This window comes from Myxocyprinus asiaticus, chromosome 23 (assembly GCF_019703515.2).
Source record: "Myxocyprinus asiaticus isolate MX2 ecotype Aquarium Trade chromosome 23, UBuf_Myxa_2, whole genome shotgun sequence".
Classification (NCBI taxonomy): domain Eukaryota; kingdom Metazoa; phylum Chordata; class Actinopteri; order Cypriniformes; family Catostomidae; genus Myxocyprinus; species Myxocyprinus asiaticus.
Window position 1 is genome coordinate 28,760,693 of NC_059366.1, and position 26,442 is coordinate 28,787,134.

Genomic DNA, 26,442 nt, shown 5'->3' on the forward strand with positions numbered 1-26,442 from the left:
GAGCAACAGATGTCCTCTAATTGAGAGTAAGCATGTTCTGCTTTCACTCATGCAACAGTCAGTGTAATCTCTTTAGGAGCTGAAACCATAGACAGAGAGTTTCTAAAAGGGAGGGTTTCAAAATAGTGATTTCTCAGTGTGTTTTAATTTGGAAACCTGAAGGAAGAGATGGAAACCCCTTGTGTTGCAAATGTAATTGTTCCAGCTTCACGCTTGATGTATCTAAAGGGCAAGGAGCAAGAGAGGAGACGCTGCAGTGAGCAACGGGTCTGAGAGAAGGGGTGAGGGACAAAGAAGAAAGAAAGAACAGAGAGAGAGAGATGTCGAGAGAGTTTGCATATGGTCGCCTCTGACACTCAGGTGTTAGGGGCTGTATAGTTTCAACCCAATGCGGAATCACATTTGTGTATAAAACAAAAGAATTTCCCACCATTTGCTCATGCTTTGATTTTTTTTTATTTCTTTCTCAAAATGATTGTCACTTTTTGAAGAAATAGTTCCCCCAAAAAATTTTTGTCATCATGATGTTCCAAACCCACATGACTTTCTTCTGTGGAACACAAAAGGTGAATGTTTGAAGAATATCCTTATCAATGTTTTCCATGTTATTGAAGTAAAAGAGAACTGGGGCTGTCAAACTAAAAAAAAGAATAAAGTCATAAAAGTGGTCCATACGACTGTGTTATATTCCAAGTCTACTGAAGATATGCATTACTTTGAGTGAGGAACAGGCCAAAATTTAAGTCTTTATTCACTGAAAATCCTGAAATCAGCCCTGGCTCTCCTGATGTCTAGTTTGTGACCAAATTGTTCTTTTGAGTCAGATCTCGTCAATCAGTCGGTTGATCCAGTTTACAAAATTTTCTGAATGATTCGTTCACAAATCTGACTGATCCTGTTCTTACGTTTAACTCACTAACTCCAGTTATCTAGTCACAGTGGTTAACAACCCACTAGAGGAGTAGATTAGGGTACAATGGGGCTAAAAACACCCCTTAAGGAAATGTAGCTTTTTTCTGGTCAAAATTTTTTATTTATTCGTATTAAATATTGATGGAGCAACATCATTTGTGTGAAAATAAATAATAACGGAAGGTTGTTTCGATTAAAATTATTTTTTGTTTTTTAAAAGGTGGTGGGGTAAAAGGCCCCTAAGGTTGAAGTGATATTGTGTAGATACTGGGGCAATAGTTATAGGGCAAAATTTGTCAACTAATGCAAATAATTGAGACAGCAAGGTGCTTTTTTAAGTAACAAATTAAGATGATGCTTACTCAAAATAACTACTTATTTATTACATCTCAAGTATTCTATACACAAACTAATCCCTATTATGATTGAATCAGTCATTGTGAGCCCACTTTGAACATTTGTCATAACAAATCTATTCACTCCACTTTAAAAAAAAATGATATGTGTTTAATAGGGGCCTTTATCCCCTGCAACAGGGGGACTTTTTACCCGAAATACTATCCTTTCACTTATTGGACAGTTATTGAAATTGTTTTGATTTAATGACTTTAAACAAAACTGAAAATGATAAATAAGTATTTTGTCTCAAAAGAAATGTTAATTACAGGGACTTTCATTAGCTACATAAATTTGCAACATTTTAAAAAATAAAAAAAATTTGATCAAATTGTCTCAAAATCAACCTTTAGACACCACATGCAATGAGCTCATGGAACAGAAACATTTTCCAGTGTATAGTGACAAACAGGTGTTTAGGAAAGTACTGTAGTAAGCCTTTACCCCGCAGAGCCTTTAGCCCCATTGTACCCTATCAGTGAATAATGGCTTAAATTTTGGTCTGTTTGTCACAAAAAGCTATTGTTTGGCTTCAGAAGACATGGTATATACTGCACAAATCGTATGGACCACTTTTATGATAATTTTACTGTGCTTTTTTTGTCATTTTGGAGCTTGAAATCCCCAGTTCTCATTTACTTCTATCATATTGAAAAAGTGACAGGGATATTCTTCAAACATTCACTTTTTGTGTTCCACAGAAGAAATGCAGGTTTGGAACAACATGAGGGTGAGAAAATTATGACAGAATTTTAATTTTTTGGGTGAATTATCCCTTTAACTTCCCTCCTCATCTGTTTCTCAACCTCCCCTCTCTCTTTGTGGTCAGTTTTTCCAGTGAACATTATCTCAAGGTCTGTTAGTGGGGTATTCCTGGCTGGAGCGAAATGCCAAGGTTGACTTTTGTCCATCTTGTACCTTTTTGTAGACAACATCACTGATCCTAACAGTGTGTCTAGTGGCCCTTGTCCTTTTTCTGAGATTGCTTTTTATTGTTGAATTTGGGAGCCTAGGTACTTCACACTGTTTTATTAGTTTTATATTGGACCATCTTCTCAGAGCTGTCTCTGGTGTTTCAGAAGTTATATCAGAGCGTAATTTGTGCGAGCAATGACGGACTTGAAGCACTCTATGGTGACTACATGACTTTCACAGGTGATGTTGCAATGTAAACGCTAGTTCTGAAATTCCCTAAATGGTGTCATATGGCTAGCGGTCCCAGCCTAGCTGTGAGACCAATCCGAAAAAAAAGGCCCCTCTCCCATTGCGAAGGTAATGGGCACTCTGGCTCCCTGCATTGTTCTCATTTCACTCCAGTGGGTTGCTCTTCTGTTCTAAATTCCATTTACAACCCCATATCAAAGAGACAGCGCCCATGTTGGAGAAAAAACATCATTCAAAGCAACCCAAATGATTCCTGATTCTTGATCTGTAACCCGTGAGCTTGACTGGTTCTCCCACCCACCCCCCATCTCAGTCTAGCCTTTGTCTGCCATGTCAGACTTCAGACTCTCCCAAATGTTGATTCATCTGCTCCTGTCCAAGAAAAGGCCCTGATTGCTACTAATGGCCTCTGATTAGCATACATTTTATCTTGAAGACACTGTTTTAGAACCTGGAACGTCTCGTTCAGTTGGTAATGTCCCTAGAGGAGAAAGCAACTCTTTCAAGTCTTTCAGATGGCCTAATTGCAGGTAGAATTGGTTGAAAGTTTGCACAGCAATTAACCAGCATACTCTCTTCCATAATAACATGGTTTGCTAGGAAGTTTACCTACTGTGGTAAAAGGATAGTCAAGAGCTACCAAAGATCTGTGTAAGGAATCATTAAAAATTCATGTTTAAAATGAGCATTAGAATTGTTAATGTCTTATTCCACGAGAGATGATCCCATAATTTATGCTCATTTATATTTACAGATGAAATGTCAGGGAAATTAACGGAAGGCAAAACAAAAGCCATGACCTGAATGTCAAATTATCTATTATTTTCCCATTTTGCATTCGCCTACTTTTGAACTTTTTAAATTGAAGAGACTGTTTATTTAACTAATTGTCTTTAAAGGTAAATTTGTAATTTCTGCGGCACTAGTAGCCCAAACGGGAAAAATTATGACTTGTTTTTAAAGTCGACACTTTACCATTGGTCGACCAAACATATAGTCCCGCCCCAAAATAACGGTATTGGTTGAACCAATGTTGCTGTGTCAGGCTGGACAGGCAGCCCAAAACAAACAAAGCAATGTTTTGATAGTGCCATAGAGCTTTAGTGGCTCATAGTACAAATGGCTTACTAATAGTTTGTCTCTGCATATTATGCTGTGATAGGACAAAGTGTTTTATCATCCCAAAAAAATTACACACTTCACCTTTCAGGAATGGTCATTTAAAGGAATGCTTCAGGTTCAATACAAGTTAAGCTCAATCGACAGCATTTGTGGTATAATTATGACTGGTTATTTTGATGCGTCCCTTCTATTCTTTAAAAAAAGAAAAAAAGAATCAAAAATCAAGGTTACAGTGAAGCACTTACAATTTAAGTGAATGGGCCAGTTTTTGGAGGTTTAAGAGGCAGAAAGGTGAAGCTTGTAATTTTGTAAAATCACATACATCAATTCTTCTGGTCAACCTCATGTATTGTTTGAGCTATAAAGTTGTTTAAATCGTCATTTACTGGGATAACAGGGTTTACGGCGTTACGTCATCATGGCAACGAAGTTCTAAAATTGGATATAACTTTCAAAGAAAAGGTTAGCAAGCGATTTTATCACGCTAAATCATGCTAACACCTATATTGTTTACGCCTTGTAAATATTTGAATGTTTACGGATTGGCCCCATTCAATTCCATTGTAAGTGTCTCACTGTAGATTGACCAGATTTTTTTGCTTTTTTATTTTATTTATTTTTTTTTTAAAGAAAAGAAGGGACAAGTCAAATACATTTTTGTGGTAATCAACATTATGCCACAAACGCTATTGATTAAGCTTAACTTTTATTGAACCTGGGATATTACTTTAACAAACATTTTGAATTATTAAATAAACCATCTCACTTCCATCATGCAGGGCACTGGCACACAAATATCTGTCTCCCACTATTCCTCACAGATACCGTCCTTCTCTGCCTTATTGTGTCTGTCTGGCCCATCCCATTTAAAAGTCTTTGTCCTTTCCTTTTACCAGTACAGTAGATGTATAATTAGTAGGAAGCACATCTTGTGATAAATAGTTTCCTGTAGTGTCAGACATGACCGATTCTTACCGACAAGATGGGACTTGTTATGTCTGGAAGAATCCATCTGACGAGGTAACTCTAGCCAGTGTGTGTACTTACCCTGCCAAATGAAGAGTGTGTCGGCTACTTATACACCACAGAGCCTGTCAGTTGAATGTGCTTTATAAATAAAGTTGAGTTGAGTTGGTTTAATAAGTGTGTTTGATATAAATGTGGAGTTTGTGCATGTTTATTTGCTTGTTTTTAGTTTAGGGTAAATTATAGAATCACTTCACTTACAAGGAAAGTAGCAAAGATCCACAGATGTTAGCTTGAATTGTGTGATTTGATCTGAGGTTAATACCAGCTGCACATTTCTGTTCTTGAGAGAATTACGTTTGTTTAGTTTTTCAGACTTTGTTTAATTACAGTTTAGATGAAGAGGCCTCACTAGATTGATCAAATGTGCTTGTCTGCATTGGCCAATGCAGAAATTCTGGTTTGTTAATCACCAAGAGTATTTCTAAACATGACTGATCAATGTCCTAAGCAGAGAATAAAATATGTTTAGAGTGAATGACGTGACTTATATTTATATCCAGGGTTAAATTAAATGCATTAAAATTTCCATTAATAGAAAAATTTTAATCCACTTGATATTAATACAATTTCAGAATTACATTTCATTTAGATCATTTTAGATCATGTTTGTGGAGCTAAGAAGTAAAAAATGTCTAGGTTGTGTAACTGTCCGGAGATTGTAAAAATAAAAAGTTTCATTAACAGGCTGAAAATTTGGAATAAGGATGCTTTGCTATAGTTAGTTTGCCATTGAATAGTGGCATATGCAGTGAAGCTTTTTTATTATTATTATTATTATTAATATTTGAAGAAAAAAAAACTTTTGTCTGCCAAGTTTTTGAGGCGTAATCAACATGTAGGAAGCCATTTTGTTGTCATGTGACAAGAAAACCATAAAACAGGAGTTTGTCAAGGTCATTCAGTTGTATTTATAAATATCACTTTTTTATTTGTTTGTTCAGGTCAAATGAAGTAACCCCCCAAAAACATCATGGTATTCATGGTATCATTAATTTTTTTTTTTTTTAAATAATAATTCAGTTGTGTACAATCATGTGTAATTTGTGCCACTCTTGAGTCATTAAATGATTTTTTTTTTATTATTATTATTGGTCAAATGGTATTAACGTTTTCCAAAAATGTATGAAACCAACACAAATACAAAGATTACATTTCTAAGAGCTTTCACATGCATTTTAAACTAGACTTTTAAAATTTTGTTTCCTGTATGTAATGGGAAAGGCCCTGCCACAGGACAGAAGCTCTCCATCTATCTATCTTCCTCAAAGAGAACAGTACACACTGCCTCTGTAGTTGCATTGAGCCCTGAGCGACCAGGCAGGGGGGATGAAAGGCACAGGGCGCAAGCGTCAAAAAGAGAAGCAACCCCAAGGAGAAGTGAGAAAGGCTCCTTTTTGGGGAGGCCTGTTTTGTTTAGAGTTGGTGAAGCACAACTACAAAGATGTTGCAGGGGTACTGCCTTTGAAATTTTCCAAAGAAAATGATTGTTGGATAAACCGCCCCCAAAATGCCACTCTCTGTCAAACGGAGGGAGCGTGACCTATGACCCCCTGTATGAAAGTACAGCGAGACGTACCCCTCTATACCAACCTAAGCTCACCCCGCCCCAATTTCACCCCCTTTGCTCCACCTCATTCAAGCAAAAAAGAGAGAGAGAGAGAAAAAAAAAGTAAAAAAGAGTGAAATTCACATCATTCATTTTGCTTCTCATCTCTCCCTCTCTTATGGCTTGGAGGGTGAGCCGTGTCTTAGGAGTCAAGAATTCAATTAGTTAAAAAACAAGAAAGAAAGCAAGAAAAGAAAGAGTCTGCAACAATAAAGCGATAACAGACAGAATGTGCATTCCCACACGTTAAATACAGGGTGCTTACTACTGAAAGCACAGCATGGGAGCTATAGCCTCTGACTGCAGGTGGTGGCCTGAATAATTGCAGTCAATATGCCCCTTCTATGCAGGCTTTGCACAAGCAGATCATTACACACATGCCACATACAGGTGTTCCCCAGGCGCATTCGAGATGGAAACTTTTGTTATTCCCTAAAAAGCATTTTTGCTCAAAAGTTAGTTGGGGAGTTTAACTCTGCTTTGGTGTAATGCACAACTGGCTGTGTTCTTTCTTAACCATAAGGAATTGGAATATTCACATAAAAGGATTTGAACAACTTTGTTAAAATTTATTCTGATATATTGAAAATGCCCTTAGTACTAGTAGAGACCATATCTGAGTTTCATTTTTATTTGAAATACTTTAAAGATATACTCTTTGAAAATACACTAAAGATGACTTAAAAAGTAAAGAGGATAACACAGGATTTTTTTCCCCCTCCATTTTACACAAATCTTATAGGTGTGTCTTAGGGGTAGGAATCAGAAGATACTATAATATTGCAATTCTGTAGTGGATTGCGATTTAAAAATGTGATATGTTGCGATCGTTTACTCACTTGTTTCTCATTTATCTTCACTGAACTATGGTGCTTTGGGCAACATGTGCAGAACTTCCCACTTCATCGTAGAGCCATAGAAGTAACATGGAGCATAGACACATCAGTATGTTTATCAATACACAATACATCATTGTGAGGTCAAATACTTTGCAATGTTATTTTTATTTATTTTTTCATCACTTGCAGTTCCAAATGGGAAGAGATTGTAAATTCCAGATGGAAATAACAGTGCTGGCGCAAGTGGCCCAGAAATGATCTGGGCATCATAACTTTGTGATACATCTTGTCAAGTTATAAGAGACAGGTGACTATTTATAAGCCGTTACACACAAGTCCATGTCTGCGTAACTGGTTGCTGACTTTCTCATTAAATTTGTGTGTATTTTTTGTCTAAATTGACATGGGGCTGTTCCACTCCTCTAAGCAAAAGGTGGTGTGTGGAATGTTCCTTTGACCTCAGATGCAGGGGACATGAACAGAAAGCCAAAAGGTCTGTGAACTCGGGTGTGAGCTGAACTGGGGGGGGGGGGGGGCTGGGCTAGAGGATGGGGCAGAAGGGTCGACACAGAGAGGGAAAGAGAAAAACCCTGTCTATTGTCCTCCTCCAGCCAATATAAATACATCATAACCCTTTTCAATTCAAACATATTTAGAGACTAAGATGAAAGTACTTTAACATCCCCTTGAACAAAGCCAGGGGTCAGCTATAACAAATGAACAACATCTACTGCAAGGCTGATGCACGGGGGGTTAAACTCCCTTTGAACCCTGTCTTTATCCACGGGCCTTTGGGAGAGACTGTGATGCATTTGGATATAATAGATGTATTTGACTGTATGTAAAATATTTTCCCAGTGAATAATAGTCAGAATTGTCTTATTCATTCCAGACACTACTTAAATTGCATTTTAATTTTAATATTAATTTAGGATTATTTATTCTTCTGACCGATAGAAATATTTGATTCAAGATTAACTGAATGCCCTCTTCTAGTTTTTTAATTTAATTTGTTGTGCACATATAAAAATATCAGTGTATTTGTCTGAATGACGGTAGTCTGTTTATGTCTTTTGCTGTGTGTTCTTTTTTCCGATGCAGTCACGTTGGTGCTCTCTTGTTGTTGGAATAATTATAGGGGAACAGCTTTATAACACAAAATATTCAGTTCAATATTCATTCAGTTCAATATTCAGTTCAGTACATTACAGTTTAGACATAACAATGAAATGAAAATCTATTGCCAGTAATGTTGGGGAAGCTACCCTTTTGAAACAGTAATTAGCTACTCTACAATTTACTGACAAATGTAGCTATTTATATTTGAAGCTGTTTAAAAGGGCAAATTATTACATAACTATTTAATCTCTTTAAAAATCAGAGATATGTAACTAGCCCAAAACAGTGAGGTTTTTATTAAGGTGCCAACAGGAACACATAAGTTTACAACAACAACAATAATAATAAAAACACCCTGATTATGGGTAAAAACATAGTAATAAACAGCAGCATTCTAAATATTTATTTGACAAAAATGAATGAAAATAAAAATGAAATCTGAACCAATTCACTAAAATGAATCTTCTGATTTCCCAACCAGAGACGAGAGGACGTTTTAGGTGATCATCCCAGGATATTTGTTTCCCCTGCTTGATGAACCTATGCATGGTAGCTGGTCCAAGCTGGTTTAGGTGATTGACTCGCCCTACCTAGGAGGGACCTGTTAGACCAACATACTCTAGTGGGTTAGAGTTGGTAAACCACCTTTGACCAGCCACAAATCCAGCTACCATTTTTCAAAAACCAGCTTGACCATGTTAAGATGCTATGACCTGGTATTTCCAGCAGGGTTACCTCAGTTACCTCAATCAGATGTAAAGTTGTATGCATAATACAAAGTGAAAAATATATAGCAGTAAAGCATTTTATCTTTAAATGATCTTATATAATTTAATATGATATACAATAATATTTGAGTGATTTTAAATGTATGAAAAGCTCGGGGTATGAACAGCACATTTCTAGTGTGTGCAGTTGTTTCGAAAAGCATTTGCGGTGGTCATGACCAAATACGTGTGGTTGCTTGTGTTGGTTTGGTCCTAACAATGTTGTTACTGTGGAGTTCCTCTCCCAGCAGGGGCTGAATTAAAGTTTGTGTGACCCCGGCACTAATTTCATGCTGCACAGTTCCTCGAATAATGATGTCAGCTGATTAGGTTACCAAAATGGTTGTGTTGGCAGTGAACCCCTGACATGTTCTAATGATCCTGAGGCGTGCTGTTTTTTTTGGGGCAGATGAGTTGGGGTCCGGGGTGGGTAGCGTGGGGCAGGGGGTTTGGAGGGAGATTGTGTGCATGGTCTTCGCTTTAGAGGGGGGTGTAAGGTCGAGGGAAGATGGGGCCACATTAGGCGAGAGAGAGGCTTTGACCTTTTACAGCTATAATATCACTAGGAGTCCCTTTCAGATCAATCAGACCTGGTCTGGGAGACAAAAATGTATTTAATATTGTGTTCTATTTTTCGCTCCCTCCCTTGTGTTTTTTCACAATCGGAATCGGTGAGGGATAAGTAATTGAAGCAATAGAGAGTAATAAGGGCTGGGAAGAGAGAGCTTTGGCCTTGCCCCTATTGTATCTTGTGTCACACAGGTTCAAAGGTCAGGGAGCCTGCATATTCTATTAGGGCGCATGGCCTTCATTGGGGCAAATGAGTTTACCCAACAGTAATTAAAATGCCAGCACTGGCCAGGCGAGCTGAATATGGTTGATGGGCCACCGCTAACTGGGTTGACAGCTGCCATGGCTGTCTTTGCCAATATGCTTGGGCTCTCAGTGAACAAACCAACTGAAACCATCACAGATGAGAACGCATGTTCCCTCAACTTTACTAGCATTCCCTCTCTTTTTCTCTCTCTCTGTCTTTGTTTTTTTCCCCTCTGTCTACAAGCATTCACACCAAAAATGGCTTCATATCAGTTTTAGAAAAAAGCTGCTTTATTTTACATATGCCATGTTGAGATCATATGACTTGCCGAACAGTACTCGCTTTATCTCTATAATGCCATTTATTGGACGTTTTCACTCATCGAAATAAACACATTTTTTGCAATGCCATTGTTAACTGAGAAATTCTGTTTTTGCTCAATGCTGCATCTTCACCAATAGGTGTGAGCGAACATAAACACCAGTGTTACTGAGTGCACCTTTAAATTGTGTGGCACTATTTGTTTAATTTACATTTAAGAAAGTTAACTTTTCTCTTCGTGCAATATGTAATTCCTGCTCTGAAATCACCTGTGAGTGATAAACACCTCTAAATTCAAGTCTAACTGTCTCTGCTCACTTGTGTGGGTGTTTGTGTGTGAGAGAGTGAGAGAGATGAAGGGTCACTGTCCCTCTCTGTTTTTGTGCTGGGGGTTTGGAGTTGGACACCAGGCGCTACAGAGCTTATCCACACAGGCTGGTTGTTAATTTGAGGCCACACTGGTATTCCATTGTAAAGCCCATTTCTTTGGTTGATGTTAGTGGGAGGGCAAAGAGCCCCCTGCTCTTTCTCTGGGTTTTTCTCTGGAGGTATTAAAGTATGTGAGAGGGAGAGATGCAGAGAGGGAGATAGTCAGTAGCTGTGATTTGTTTTGTTTTGTGTGTTTTTATGTGTCTTTTGCTAGGTAGGTTTAAAGCAATAAGCCATGAGAGACTGTGTGTCAGTGATTTCACAATTGGGAAAGGGTGCTCTTAGACAAGACGCAAAGCAGAGTGCTTCAAACCCCTTTATTTGAGGTAAAATTACTTGCACATAGACTCGAGTGGCTTATTGCTTTTGTAAAATGGTGGCAACAGCACTACAATAATAAAAAAAGAAACAATGTTTAATAAAAAGTTATTTTTTGTTAATAATTATATGAATGGACCCTTTTTTAAACTTTCCAAATTGTGATCGTGAAAGTAAACTATACCAGACTTCTACAGCGGTGATAGGGGGACCACAGCAAATATTATTTTTTTGCATTCCAATTTGCTCCAAAAGTAAAAGAAAAACTCCACTATTACACTTCCAAGACTTTCCAAAAGAGAAAAAAAATAGAGAGAGAGATGGATTACAGAGAGATTAATCAGAAGAGAGAAAGATGCCAAATAAACTGTCACTCCCTCAGCAACTGTATTTCAAACTCCATCAAAACTATGTTGACTTTTTTTTTTTTTATGAATGCCAGGGTGATGTAACACAAAGAATAATGTGATATATTTACTCAAGAAAAAATTCAATAAAGTTTGCTGGAATTATGCTCTTACATAAGGCTGAAACGCATCATCACAGTCTGTGAAAAGGGTCAATAAATGTTATTTCGCCAAGTAGTATACTTTATTATCCTAACTGTATGCTATTTGCAGGTACCAAGCAACATAGCAACTTGCCACATTGTGTGCTCTCAAGTGTTTGATTATAGTGATTTTACAATGGCTTCAAATTGGGATCCTCCAATCAGAATGGAAAATCGGAACTATACGTTTTATAATATGAATGTGCGGTCACAAGTGTGACTTTATAGTATTTTTATTTTACAGTGGCTACAAACACTACTTATACAATTAGAATTTAGTGTCAGAACCATCTATTTTATAATAGTAAGCATTCACTGTAGGGTACACTGTCACTACATACATTTTACATTGTTGGCACAGAGACAAGGAAACCATTCTGTCAATGAAAGAAACTATCACAGCAGGGCATTGTAGGAATACCTGAGTGCTAAAACAGGCACATTCCTGTGTGTTCACTAGTGTAAGGGCTCTATTGTTCAGCTCACCTCCGAACACAATGCAAGGAGCAGCAGAGCTGCAGAGCCTTGCCCGCCAATCCCAGCTGTCCAGGAGGGCTCTAATCCCTGACAATCACACAGGTCAAAACTACTGCAGTCACACACCCACCTAACAGCCACCCACCCATACCTGCTCAACTCATTTCAACCTGTCATCCAACTAAAAGGGGGTATCCAATTGTTTTTGTTACTTTCTTTTTTTCCCCACGTTCCTCCTTTTTTCCCTGTCTCATGAATGAAAACACATTTGTGAACAAATACGCTGTCTCAACATACCCTTCAGCCACTCTTTACACCTTGCTAGACTCCATTCATTTTTCAAAATTTGTTTTTAATGTGCTTTGTGTATTCTCTCTGGGAGCCAGAATATTACTCCACTGTTATGTCACTTGTTCATTATTGAAATGCTATAAGCATTAAATACTGGAAGAAAAAACAATATTTGAGAAAATGTTTTGAAATGGGACGGAAGACTCTTAAATAGCGATTTTTAAACCAGGTTTTTTTTATTATAAATAATTACATAAAACAAATGAATAATAGTTATAATGATGATGATAATGATAATTATCATTATGAAGTGTTGCTATTTTAAAAGGCATTTAAAAAATAACCAAACATGTATCTGTTCTAAAAACACTGTTTTTTTCTCTTTGCAGCAACTTTGTGACCGGAACAGCCTGCTGTGAGAATTTCGCTCCTCTTCGAATCTGGGACATAGAAAGGTACCTTTCTTTATATGATCTTATTTCTGTTTTTTTCTAATTTTATTGTATGTGATTATATACAGCTGATGTATTTTATAGTGTTTGCTACTCCCAGTAATTCCCACCCAGGGATGCTTAAAGGGTTAGTTTACCCAAAAATTTAAATTCTCTCATCATTTACTCACCCTCATGCCATCCCAGATGCATTTTAATTTCTTCATCAGAACACATTTGAAGAAGAATAGAAAATATCTCAACTCAGTAGGTCCTACAAATGCAAGTGGATGGTGATCAGAATCTCCAAAAAGAACAGACAGTCAGCATAAACATCATCCATCCGACTCAGTTAAATTAATGTCTTCTAAAGCGATGTGGTCGCTTTTGGTGCAAAAAAGATCAATATTTAGTACTTTTGAACTATAAATCATCACTTCCGGTCAGCAGTGGTAGGTACGTGTGATGTAATCGCATTGGCATGTTCACGTCAGAACTGACGCACGTGTGACAAACCAGCAAGAGTAGTGCGGTTTACAAACTGAGCAAGAGGAATGCTATACAGAAGCTTTGTTGGTTTTGGTTTAGATCTTTATTTGTATCTGATTCTTTACTCACAATAGTGTGTGAGATTATGTCCGTAATATGCCAATGTGAATACATCACACGAGAGACCACGTGAACTCTGCCCTCTCGTGACATGAACGCGTATACTGCTGCTGACTGGAAGCGATTGATTTGATTTGTAGTTAAAAAGTACTTAAATATTTATCTTTTTTGCACCAAATGCGATCGTGTTGCTTTAGAAGACATTAATTTAACCGCTAGAGTCGTATGATTGACGTTTATGCTGTCTGTGATTTTTGGAGCTTCAAAGATCTGATCACCATCCACTTATATTTTAAGGGCCTTCTGAGCTGAGATATTTTTCTACAAATGTGTTCTGCTGAAGAAAAAAGTCATACACACCTGGGATATCATGTAGGTGAGTAAATGATGAGAGAATTTTCATTTTTGGGTGAACTATACCTTTAAGCAAGTTCCAGGTGGTACATGGAAAATGTCGATTTTGCTTTGTAGTCCTTTAAAACCGAAATTACGAATTTAAAGTAAAATAAAAACAAATAACAACAAACTCTGTATATGTAATAATATTAATAATAATGTGATGGCCAATATATTATGAGTTCAAAGGTATGCAGGTTTGATTTCATTATACAGGTTTAATTTAAATGAATGGGTAACCCCGATAGGGCTGTGGGGAGAACTAATACAAAAAAGGTTAACCATTACATTTTAAATAGGTTTTATAATTTAATGCACATGCTTTTTAGTAGCATTCAGTTCGCTGCTATATGTTTTTAAACCTTGACATGTGAACCCAGATCTGTTACTATTTGTCATTGTAATTAATTGCACACATATTGACAGTAGAACCTTATCATGATGATAGTTGCTGTGCCATTATCCCCTCATCTGAGTCTTTTCTCTTTGGGAAGTTCAAAGCTGACTTAAAAATTCCTGTCATGAAAGGCCAGGCTTAAACCTGATACAACCTGACTGGTTTCCGTAATTCCCCAGCTTTACCTGCTGAATTCAACTTGCTTGCATGTTGTCAGTCGAGGGAAAGTAAAAGAGAGGGAGGGGGACAACGTGAGTTCCGGCATGAAATGACAAGGTAATTTGAGATGGGGAAAAATTGCGGGGAAGGAGTCGAGGCGATTCCATGCAGATTTCTCTGGGAATCACATATTCTAGAACTCCGGAACAAAAAAGTTGAGTCAAGATTTATTTGACCCACAGTGTGCCTGATGGTTTTTTTTTATCTGTGAGGCGTGGATAGCCAGTGTCAGATTGATGGATACATGGGCTGGGTAGCTATCAGAATGCAGATGCACGCACAGGTAAACAGGCCATTGAATCACCAAGTCAGACTCACTACAACCCTGTTAAACTAGCAACCAATTAAGGTTACAGAGAGGTGTGACAGTCAGTGAACAGCCAACACACCGTTAAATCTGTTTGCTTTTGAAAACTCGATCGTTGCTTTGATGTAACACACAGGGCAATTTTCCGGATGATGTATTTATATATACTGCTCACTGGATTTGTTTTGTTTTTGGCACCATTCAGAGGAAAACTGTCCAGTTTTGGTGAGCCTGTGCCCACTTCAGACTCAGTTTCCTGTTCTTAGCTGACAGTAGTGGTACCCCGGAGGGGTCTTTTGCTGCTGTAGCCCATCCGCCTCAATGTTCGACGTGTTGTACGTTCAGAAATGCTTTTCTGCATAGCACTGTTGTAACACGTGTTTATTTGGGTTACTGTCACCGTCCTGTCAGTGTGGACCAGCGTGGCCATTCTCCTCTGACCTCTGTCATTAACAAGCCGTTTTCGCCCACAGAACTGCCACTCGCTGGATGTTATTTGTTGTTCGCACCATTCTCTTTACACTCTAGAGACTGTTGTGTGTGAAAATCCCAGGAGATAAGCAGTTATAGAAATACTCAAACCAGCCTGTCTGGCATCAACAATCATGCCACAGTCTAAATCACTGAGATCGCATTTTTCCCCATTCTGATGGTTGATGTGAACATTCACTGAAGCTCCTGACACATATTTGCGTGATTTTATACATTACACTGCTGCCACGAGATTGGCTGATTAGATAATCGCATGAATAAGTAGATGTACAGGTGTACCTAATAAAGTGGCCGGTGAGTGTATATATAGAATTTTAAGTTTAGTTTAAGATTTTTGATCACTCTCTGCAAATTCTTGCCAATTTTGATTTAAAAGAATAGTTCACTCAAAAATAAAATTCTGTCATCATTTTTCATGTCGTTCCTGTATGACTTTTTTGCTTATAACACAAAAGAAGAAACTTTAAAGAATGTACCGGTTGCTCGTTTCCATGTGAATACAATGAATGGGGACTGGAGCTTTTAAGCTTCAAAAAGGACACTAAAGCACACACACAAAAAAATATAATAATCATATAAGTGGCTCATACTACTTGTGCACTCTGTTCCAAGTCTTCTGAAGCATTACAATAACTATATGTAAGGAACAGACCGAAATATCCATAAAAAGTCATTATTAACTGATAATCTTCCCCACCAGTAAGCTGTTCTTTAAAATGTTTCCTTTTGTCTTCCATGTAAGAAAGAAATTCATGCAGATTGGGAACTACATGAGGGTAGGTAAATAATGACAACATTTTTATTTTTGGGTAAACCACTCCTTTTATGTTTTACTACCTTGTAAAGAACCTTCCGCTGATTCGTATCCTACACATTATGTGATTGTTTGGATGTGCAAAATAGATGCATTTTATCTCTGAAGGCATCATCTGATTTTGAAGTGTGTGAAAACACAGGTCCGGTCTCAGGAGCGCAGTGACCTGTGCTGGAGCTAGTCGTGTTCTCTTTCCTCCTGTCTTTGTGTGGCTGCACTAGGGTCAGTTGTATCCTGCCGCAATGTGTTCCCGTCTAGTAATCAGGTGCACCTTGTGTGAGGAGCACAAAGCCGCCAGTCACAGGAGGGAGAGAAACCAACTGATGAGTGGAGGGGTTTGGGCGCTGACAGGAATGGGGGCTGAGTGTATGTATATCTCTGTGTGTGTGTTCCTATGTCGCTTTTATAACATTTCCCAGACAGGCCACCAGCATAACCCTTAGACACCCAGCACAAACATGAGGCACATTAGAGCAGTTACATTTACCCCATTCTCAGGAAAAAATCAGAATAAACATGACTGTATCTCTGTAATTTTTTTTATCTTTCTGAATTGAGATGGGTAACGATAGAGCCAAACACTGCCCAGTTTGATGTTTAGCACAGACATGCTTCAGAATAATAATAAAAATGTCACATTACTACTAGAGGGAATAACTAGACTCTATTATTTGTATGTATATCATTATTTTATATTTGTAGAATAACATTTTATAGTATTTTTACATTCCATTTAATAATTTAGCAGCAGACACTTTTATGCAAAAGCGACTTAAAATGAGGAAAATCACAAGCAATTTGAGAGATTTTCTGAAAAAGACTTCTCTGCCATTCCAAAGCAAAATGCAGTGTTGAGATAAAGAAGTTAATGTGTTTTGCTTTTATAGAATGGAGATTTTCAGAGTGATTCTTCACAACAACAACAAAAAAAAGTTGATGCCTTAAAATGTATTTTTGAGCTCACAGTTATTTCATATACTATTTGAGATTATATTTCCTGTACACCATTTTCATCATGACGTAAGTTTATTGTTTTTTTTTTTTTTTTTTAGAGGAGAGTGGATGCACCTATGATCCTGATAGATGTTCTGATTCATGATTTTTGTTTAGCCGGAGACTTCCAAGTACTTTGCAAATACTGATGAGAGCCCCTGACATTTTCTTAACATGGTTTTGAAAGATCAGGGCTTATTTTGAGTCGCACATTTTGACTGGGTGGAGAAATAATAGAAAGGACGTGTACAGACCGAGATCAGTCGAACCCTCATGTCTCAAAGTACCAGCTGACCAGCTGCTTAGTGAACTAATTACAGCACTATGAGGGAACGAAAGAGTTTGTGTATGAGGGACATAAAGATATCTCTGCTGTTAGTCAACCCATTAGAAGCTAATTTTCTTCTGAACTGTCTTTTAAGTGAGGTGCTTGAAAAAACATTCTTTACAATGATCATGCACAAAATACTCAAAACACAAGCTACCATCCCCAGACACTAAACAAGCACACTGGATACAGACTAATGTTTATTGTTTTATGGAAATGGGTATATACCGATCAGCCACAACATTAAAACCACCTGCCTAATATTGTGTAGGTACCCCTCGTGCCGCCAAAACAGTGCCAACCCACATCTCAGTATAGCATTCTGAGATACTATTCTTCTCACCACAATTGTACAGAGCGGTTATTTGAGTTACCGTGGGCTTTGTTAGTTCAAACCAGTCTGGCCATTCTCTGTTGACCTCTCTCATCAACAAGGTGTTTCCATCCACAGAACTGCCGCTCACTGGATCTTTTTTGTTTTTGGCACCATTCGGAATAAATTCTAGAGACTGTTGTGTGTGAAAATCCCAGGAGATCAGCAGTTACAGAAATACTCAAACCAGCCCATCTGGCACTAACTAGGGATAAATAATTTATGCCAGAGAGAAAGTATCAGGGTTCCTGTGCTCAAGGAAAACCTGGAAGTACCAGTAATTTTGAAATTGTGATTTCCAGGTCATTTAAATTAAAAAAATCTTAATTCATGGAAATGTCTTGGAAATTGCTATAGTGACTATAAATTTTCTAGTTTTGCTCAGCTTTAAAATATTTTGTTGGCTTGACATTGTATGTAAAATTATTTTGAAAAATCCTAAAAAAGAAAAGGCATGGAAATGTTTAGATCAATGGGTCTGGGAACCCTGTAAGTAATTTTGTCTGTGTCAACTTAAACTTTCATTATACAGAAATCAGAAACATTTCTAATTGCACAATGGTTCAGTTGCACTGGACATGGCGATTCCATTCTTTCGTTAAAGCCTTTCTCCTCTTTAAGGTGAAAAGCCTATGATCACCCAGTCAGGGACACACAAGTGGTGCTTATAAAGGATCCCTAACTTTTCATGAGGCTTTTGCCATCAAAGAATCACACAATTACCCTGAAATTCTTCACATTTTTTCTCTCAAAGAAAGGGTTAAATGCCTGGATCCTACCAAGAGCTGTGTTATACAAATTGCTATCTCATTGTTTTTAAGAGAACGCGTGTGACATTTAAAAGTCTCCATTGTCCTGGCCCATGGCATTCTTTTATTTTATTTTCCTCTTTGCTGGTGGTTATTTCGACTGTGGGCTAAACTGGTTGATATGCATACGGCGCAATGCAATTTCTGTTTGTTTTTGGTCATGAAAACCTCAGCAGGTTTCGTTTTGTACCTCTCTCATCCTTTCAAGGCACTGGCTGTTTCCCATAGCTTCCCTGTGCCAGTTTACGCTCTACACTTAACCTTACAAGAGCGTTAGCTCAATCTGACCTTTTCCTGTGGCTCTAACACCCAGAGAAATGTCCTCAGCATTGCCCTTTTTCAAAATCTATCAATTCATTAAAGTTCCCTTTCATAAAGTGTGTGTGTGTGGCCCAAATGTTCAAACAGAGACGGAGGACTGTTAGGGAGGCCAGCCCCACCATTTTTCTTGATGGCCCTGAGACCATAACTCACAACTAATTACGAACACATGCCATTCTTTATAGTGCAGAGTAGGGATTTAAAAACTCCTGAACATTATCAGAACATAGAAAAGGAAAGACATTTATTTGCTACTGTCTTATTGGGCTGTTGCAAAAGTGTGGAAGTTTTTCACTAAAATGAAAAGACATTAAGAACTAGTTGAGCCATTGAACTAGTTGGTTGTCTATTGAGAAGCAGACAGTTAAGAGGCCAGTTTCTTATGTAACTAGATAGACAGACAAGGCAGACAGATCAAATCCCCCATCACTTCTTCATTTAATGAATACTTTGGCTAAATTAGTTGTACTTTTTGTTACAAATAAGAGTGTAATACTAGCTCTGTTTAATATATTCAAACATTTATAAATCCATTCCACAGAATTCTGCAGATATTTCCTTAAAACCACTGTAGAAAAGGCATAATAATTCTGCAGATATGTAAAGCACACAAGAACAGCTAGCGATATTGAGTGTTTTTTGCTTGTGCTTAAACATATCCAGGGTTCAAAAAGGATTTGGTCAGTTGCCCTTTGAGGAGTGCTTTAAAAGGATGTAGAAAATAAAGAATTTTCCCTCAAGTTTGCCTGTCAATATTTGGTGGCTACACTGTTCATGTGATCATTTTAGCAGATTGCAAATATCTCAGCTTCCACAGGTCTGAATATTAGAAATCTCCTTCAGCAAGAGCTGCAGAAAAAGCCGCGAAGGGACCCACTCATTGTTATATAATTTCTAGTTTTGGTTGCACAAAGGAGGAGAAGGCAAACCACTTTTCTTTGGCTGCTGTTGGTGTTAATGTGCATTCGAGACAGAAAGAGCGTGCATTGTGAGTGCTGCTGGCAAAGGCACTCTATATGTATTACTCCACTGGGACGGTCCAAAGTAGGAACGTTGACTCGCTCTCGTGTCTTAATTAATGTGTCTATTTCACACTCTGACCTTAGTAAAACATGTGTCATCACTCTGGTAAATCACTCTTGTACTCTGAGTTTAAATCGAAGATCAGTTTCTCCTTAGCAGCCCTCTAACCTTTTTTTACTTAATCAAAAGCTCTCGTTTAACCAGCATTGCACCCTTTGCCATGATCAGACAATGTTTAGAGAAGGGACAGTCTCGCCACAGGTTCACAAACAGGCACACCGCTGTAAGATCAGACCCTGGGCCAGCCATGAAAGAACAAGGTCGCCTGCCATGCAAATGCAGTAATTTAAAAGATTATATGGTTATCATCCATCCTGTAATCTTCACAGGTTCTCTCTAAAAAGAACAAAAAAACATGGGACACATAAAACTTGTGACCTAACAATTTAAGAATCCTGGGTGTTTGCTGTTATACTTGGAACAGTGCTATTACTGGCTTTAAAATCAGAGCACAGATGTGAGGACTTCTTTTATGATGCTTGTTTTTCTCACTTCACGCTTCGACATTTGCAGAGGCCCTGGCAGACGCTGGATGCTCTGTCCTGACCCGAGTTTAAACAAAGAAAAATATTTGATGCAAATTGCTGGCAAGAGACAATGCTTTGTAAACAAATGTTTGGCATCAATTAATTGATTGTCCTCATTGTTTAGCACTGTCATCAGTTGAAGTTGTTGGTACCATGTTATTTTAACAGCAAGGGGTAAATGATGGGTTCTTGCCTATTGCAGATGCCCAAAGGCTAGAGGAGAGTTTGTCTTTAGGGCCAGTGGGGTCTTGGCCTTTGGTTCTGCAGGACTATCTCTTAAAGAGCCTGTGTCTAAGAAAGAGACCCCCCTTGTCTCCCCTAGAGCGAAGGTTGGGGATTACCAGTCTGCCCTCGGTGAACAAGTTCACAGGAGACCTCAAACGTGGGGGGCGGTCGCTATGGCCATTGGGCTCCACTAAATGGTTGCTAGGAACAAGGTATCAAAGGTCCACAAGTCGCACACAGTCACGGTCATGGAGGGAATTAAATAGCAACAAAGAAATTGTGATTTTACAATAATCTAGCCTCAACGGCGTGGGTGGGGGTGGAGAGCACTGCGGGCCTGTTCGGTTTGTGATCATAGGAGCGTGGTGCTAGCCCAGACAGCCCCCCTCTACCCTCTATCTGTTTCTTTCTCCTCCTTTCTTCCACTCCTCTGAGTTTTCCAGCTTCTTTCGTTCCCTCACATATATCTGGGAACGTACCTTAACGGCAAACTAATCTGCTTTGCCAGAACATTCAAAGGCAGAAAGGTGTTTACTTTTTATCTCCTTGTCCTAAGATTTAATTTAGCTTTTGTGTGGTCTGTGGACGTTGGAAACATAGGAATATATTGGGATTTAAAAGTAATGAGAGATTAAGTGAGCAAATGAAGGCGTTTGGTTTGAAATTAGATCTCCCTTGACTCAAGTAAGATGTGAAGACTGGAGATGTTCCAATCTCAACAAGTAAACACGAGCTGTTTAAAGAGTCTTCTTATCATCAAATCACTTTGATTTAAATGATGCTCAGATGTGAGACAAAGATGACCTCACTTGTCCAGTCACTTTTCAACTTGTGCTCTGGTATGATTGGCCTCAAGCAAGCAGACGTAATTCTCTCTCAGGTGCTTTTTAAGTCACTGTCTGTGTTTTTATTAATGTATCAATCTTCTTCAAGACAAGGTATAATCTGTAACCATCTTCTCTTATCTCTTGTTCTGTCTCCAAGGTGTCACCTGGTGTCGTGTCTCGGTACAGAGTTCCGCCGCGGTGCAGGTGTGTTGGATATTGTCTACGAATCTCCCTTCCAGCTCCTCACCTGTGGATATGACACCTTCATCCGTTACTGGGATTTGCGCGTCTGCTCCAGGTACCTGGCCAGGCGGCAATAGGTCTCCATATGAAAAACCGCATAGTGGGAACCTGCATCAGACCTCCAATAGAAACATTTCTGCACTGTTACGATTCAAGTTGAATTAGGCTTAGCACTTGCATTAACCTTTGCTGTCAGCAGATTTGGGCTTGTCTGCAGAGAGTAATAAAGTTAGCCAGTACATCTCGGAGTGCCTGTGAGGAAGATTAGTGTTCTCTGTTAATCTAATAAACCCTCCTGTGCATAGAGTACCGTTTAGATAAAAAAGAAGGCAGACTTGAGCGTACTCTTGGGTCTGTGGACACAATTGTTCCTCTGAGAGAGTGAAAAGGACCCCCTCACTGAGAGAAACTCTTGCGGTAGGACTCTCACCCACCCAAGTCTGCACTGGTTGGTGGCCATATTGATGTGGCGCAGCGTGTCTCCAGGGCAACGGGGCGGGTGCTGGGGATCAGCGAGCTGCCTGTGGGGTTGACTGGGGCTCTATGTAGGGCTTTGGGGAGGGGTCACCCTCACAATCGCATATGGGCAGTCAAGTAACACAAATCAGAGGTGATTGAAAGAGGGCCCTGGAGAGTTTGGGGAGGGGCAAATGTCCCCTCTTAAGATATCAATAATTCACAGTAAGACCAGTCAGGGCCCAATATGTGGTACATCTTGATTCAAAGTGGTTAGTCATCAGAAAGTCGTCATCATGTGTAAAAAAAGAGGGCACTTAAATTCACTTATAACTGTAGATGATGGGTAAGTGTGTGAAACTAATTTTTTTATTAATTGTGAATAATTGAGTTGATTTTAATTTGATTACTCACCCTCACAGGCTCTGTGCAAAGTTACAACAAACTAATTGAACCTCTCCTGTCTCAAAATGAGCAAAATCATCAGCTTTTGCTTCCATTCCTCTTTAATTAAAGATGATAGTTGTGTTTACATCTTTGTGCATCAATTCGTTCTCTGTTTTCAATTAAATAACCAAGTGATGTTACTGTCAAGTTTGTCTTGATGTGTGTGTGTACACATCTGTGGCACAGCGATATGCAATCCAGACATCTCCCGCACGCTCCTGCTGCCCTGCTGTCTGCCACACTCCCTCACCATGATTTATTCAACACACCATTAATGGAGAATTGATCTCTATTGGCTCAGCACAAGCACAGATACTTCCCAGCCTGCTCTAAAACAAGAGAGCCCCTTTCCGTAAACAAGGGATGAGGTTTCACCCTTGTGGCCTGCCAGCATAAATAAGACACTTGCCCTTAAGCCGCACAGAGAGCTAGCCATGGTGGCTTTGGCCCTCTGCTTTAAGACTGGTCTAATATAGTTGACAATGGCTGGAAACTCCTACTTCAGAATGTCTCCAAGTCTCCAATGCATGGCTCATGACACATTCCTTTCAGTTGGTTAATTTTTTGTGATGTACATACTAATGCTCTTAGATATATTTAATTTATAACCTATATTTAGGTTATAAATTAAATAACCTATTGTTTTAAGGGTTATTTCACCCTTTTTATTCCATGGAAGAGCTTTTTAGCCGAATGTTCACACTTCTCTTTTCCATAAAACAAAAGCCTATGGTGGCCAGGGAATGGCAAGCTGCAAAAAAAAAAAAAAAACAATTTAAAAAAGCCTCAGAAAAGGAGTGCATACGACTCCTGCGCTATACTCTCAAGCCAGTCTTCTCAAGCCATACTATAGCTTTGTGTAAGGAACAGACCAAAATGTAAGCCATTACTCCCTGAAAATCTTCCCTTCAGCCATAGCTCTCAAATCTCATTCGCACTTCTATGTAATCAAACATGCCATGTTGTAATTGGTCACATGGCACTTGAGAATATTTGCATTTGGCATCAATGAGACCCATTTACATGCACACTAATACGCTTATAACTACCAAAAATCAGCTTTCTGAAGAAGTCAGACAACACAAAAAAAAATAAAAGTTTTTTAAATGAGACGTAAACAGGCATGTGCACAACACTTGTGCTCATTGGATAAGCCAGTAAGAATGCTGGTAAAAGTGTTTATGTGCAAAGCAGAAGTGAAAACCGAGTGCTGATCGGTTTATACATAAAAATAAAAATGACCTTAAGGATAAAGGAAATCCATTTAAAACACTGTACACACATGCAGCGACGTCACTGTATATCACTGTATGTCATTAGTCTCTGTGCTGTGAAGTTGCTAGTGGGTGTTCCTACTGCTGTCGCTTTAACATTATTGGTGGACTGCACATCTGGCCATATCTCTTGAAAATCTGATCACAGGGAAGGCATTTTGCCAGAAAAACTAAGATATCATTCCTATTTGATATGGAATCAGTTTTCTTGTCCCCAAAATTGCACATTCTGCAGGGAAGAGTGTTTTAATATGAACTGCAGCAGTGCTCATTGCATCATATGATAAATAAGATGAACAATCTATCAATGTATGACTCTGCCGACCATTTCTTTTCCACACATAATTTTTTATTATATTCATGTATGTAGTAACAGACAAATCCCATAGAACAGTGAAATCGCTCACAGAAACTTCTTATCTGTCTTGGCTGAACTTGAATTCATTATCTCAAAGGAGACGGATGACGTGAGCTCCACTGACATCCCCTTCACTCCTATTGGTTGTCGCTCCCGAAAGTCGCACCTCATTTGCATAAAGTTAAACTTTTCTTAACTTCCGAGAAGGATATAGCTACAGGCATTGCTCCAAATAGGAGCAGAAGCTCCAAACTGCCATTAAAGATATAGGGAGCCCCTCACCTAACCCTTTCCCTTACCTTAACAGTGAGTGGAAGTGACGCCCCTTTTGGAGTTGCCGCAACCCTCTTTTGGAATAACCATGCCCCCTTCTGGAATAACCATGCACTCTTTTGGAGATCCCACCCCCATTCTTAGGTCTCTGGCCTGCAGCTGTACCTACTTGTAACTTTCTCATGCTGCCGGACATGCCCACATCTAGTTGTCAGAGGTAGCTCATGTCACTAAAAGTCGCCAGCGCTCATTGAAAATGAATTACATCTAGTCGCTTTGTCGCTGGAAGTCACTGCATGTGTGTATGGGGGCTTAAGGCGTTTACATGACCACATCTATTGTCGGTTTATTAAACATAAACAGTGTATGATTGTGGACGTAAACGCGTTCATTGGTGTCAAGCCTGGTGCACAGCGTCGACATGATGAATTTTTGAATATATGCGAATGCGAAAGAGATTTGAGAACTTTCCAGAAGGAAAGATTATCTGCAAAGTGCGACCAAATTTTTCTTTTGTGTTAATTTATTTATCTTAATATTTTTGTGAGTGCTTTAACTGAGCATTGTACTTCCTCTTCTAACAGGAAGTGTGTGATGGAATGGGAGGAGCCTCATGACAGCGCCCTTTATTGTATAAAAACAGACAAGAATCACATGATTGCCAGTGGCTCATCATACTATGGAGTAGTGCGCCTTTGGGACAAACGGCAAACCCGCTGTTTACAGGTATAAATTTTAAGCATTGTTTTCAGCACCTTTCAAATGGATTGTTCTTACTTAAATTCATATTTGCAACGTTTTTCTTTACAGATGTTCCAGTTGGCACCCACCACTAGCAGCCCAGTGTACAGCCTGTGCTTCAATACCTCTCACGTGTATGCTGCCCTGGCCTCTGTCCTCTACTCCCTTGACTTTAGAACTACAGTGTCCCAGTCCTGGAAATAACCATACGTTTATGTACATTGTTTATGCATATTTTTAGGCTCAGATATCATTCTTTATCCTCAACATGTCCTCCAAGCCCATGGTGAAGTATCCATCTTGCCTTTTGAATTATCAGTGCAGCTAATGATACAGTTAAGGCCTGGTGAACAATTCCCCTGGCTTGCTCAGAGCTCCTGAGAGCGAGCAGGGTTCATGACCTTCTGTGGCCCAAGTCTTAATGGACTTAACACATTGCCAGTGACCTCCGAGATGTCTAAAACAAACACTGCTTAGAGCTGCCAGCACCCACTGAGGGGATATATGCTAAGCCGCAGCTCATATGATAATAGATATATTGTAACTGAAAGTATATTTTTCCAACAATGAGCCAATTAAATGTGTTTTGTTTTCTCTTGTTTTCTTTCTTTGGTCTCAGTTAGCTGAGGCTATGCTTGCTCTGAATTTCTTGGTCAGTTACTGTTTACATTGATCTTATGACACCTTAGTAATGCCCTGTTCATACATACAGCGATTATTTGTATCTCTGGAGGACGCAGAATGGCTATATTGTTGGTCGCTAGTTGGCATTCCTACTGACAGATATAATGCATCAATGACTTATGCATCATATCATGAACAAGATCAAAGGTTACCAATGCACCAATCAAACTCTGACAATTGTTTTCCATGCATAATTTTTTTAATTATTTCCCTGCATGTTGGCAGACAAAAATCATATAGAACAGTGGAATCTCTCGCAGTAAACTTGCTTTGCACTCGAATCCAGTATCTTACAGAAGACTATGCCTGTCGCGATTATTAAATAACCGTCTGATCGCGGTTATTTGATCCAACCCCGGTTATATGAGACAACCGCGATTTTTGCTCATTCAAATTCCAATCACATTTTAATGCCCAAATTAGGGAATTTAAAGCAAATATACTGTACTTTATAAATACCATGAACGGCGTGTTTGCATGTCATTCAGTTGAACTCCGAGTCCCAGCTCCTGGGACGCAACATCAAATAGCTCCTGTCCAGAAGAGCGCGTGAAGCGCCCTGATGCGTGCGCTGTCAGCAGAGACTTACGCCAAACTCCCGCGAAAATATAAATAAGTATAAACTCTGATAGTGAACGCAAAGTGCTCCGGTTTCACA

At 38.9% G+C, this 26,442-nt stretch overlaps 1 protein-coding gene across 2 annotated transcripts in view; it reads left to right on the plus strand.

The window, feature by feature from the left end:
• The window catches only part of fbxw4 (F-box and WD repeat domain containing 4), a 50,109-nt gene extending 24,388 nt beyond the window's left edge, over positions 1 to 25,721 (plus strand). Inside the window, exons 6-9 of one of the 2 annotated variants that reach the window (XM_051650706.1) lie at positions 12,547 to 12,612; positions 21,466 to 21,606; positions 24,944 to 25,085; positions 25,170 to 25,708. In XM_051650706.1, coding sequence (XP_051506666.1) covers positions 12,547 to 12,612; positions 21,466 to 21,606; positions 24,944 to 25,085; positions 25,170 to 25,304 — 484 coding nt within the window. In that variant the 3' untranslated portion in view covers positions 25,305 to 25,708. Of the gene's footprint in view, positions 1 to 12,546; positions 12,613 to 21,465; positions 21,607 to 24,943; positions 25,086 to 25,169 lie in introns of both variants that reach the window. The other variant, XM_051650707.1, reaches the window with a different exon arrangement.
• The last annotated feature ends 721 nt before the right edge of the window (positions 25,722 to 26,442 follow it).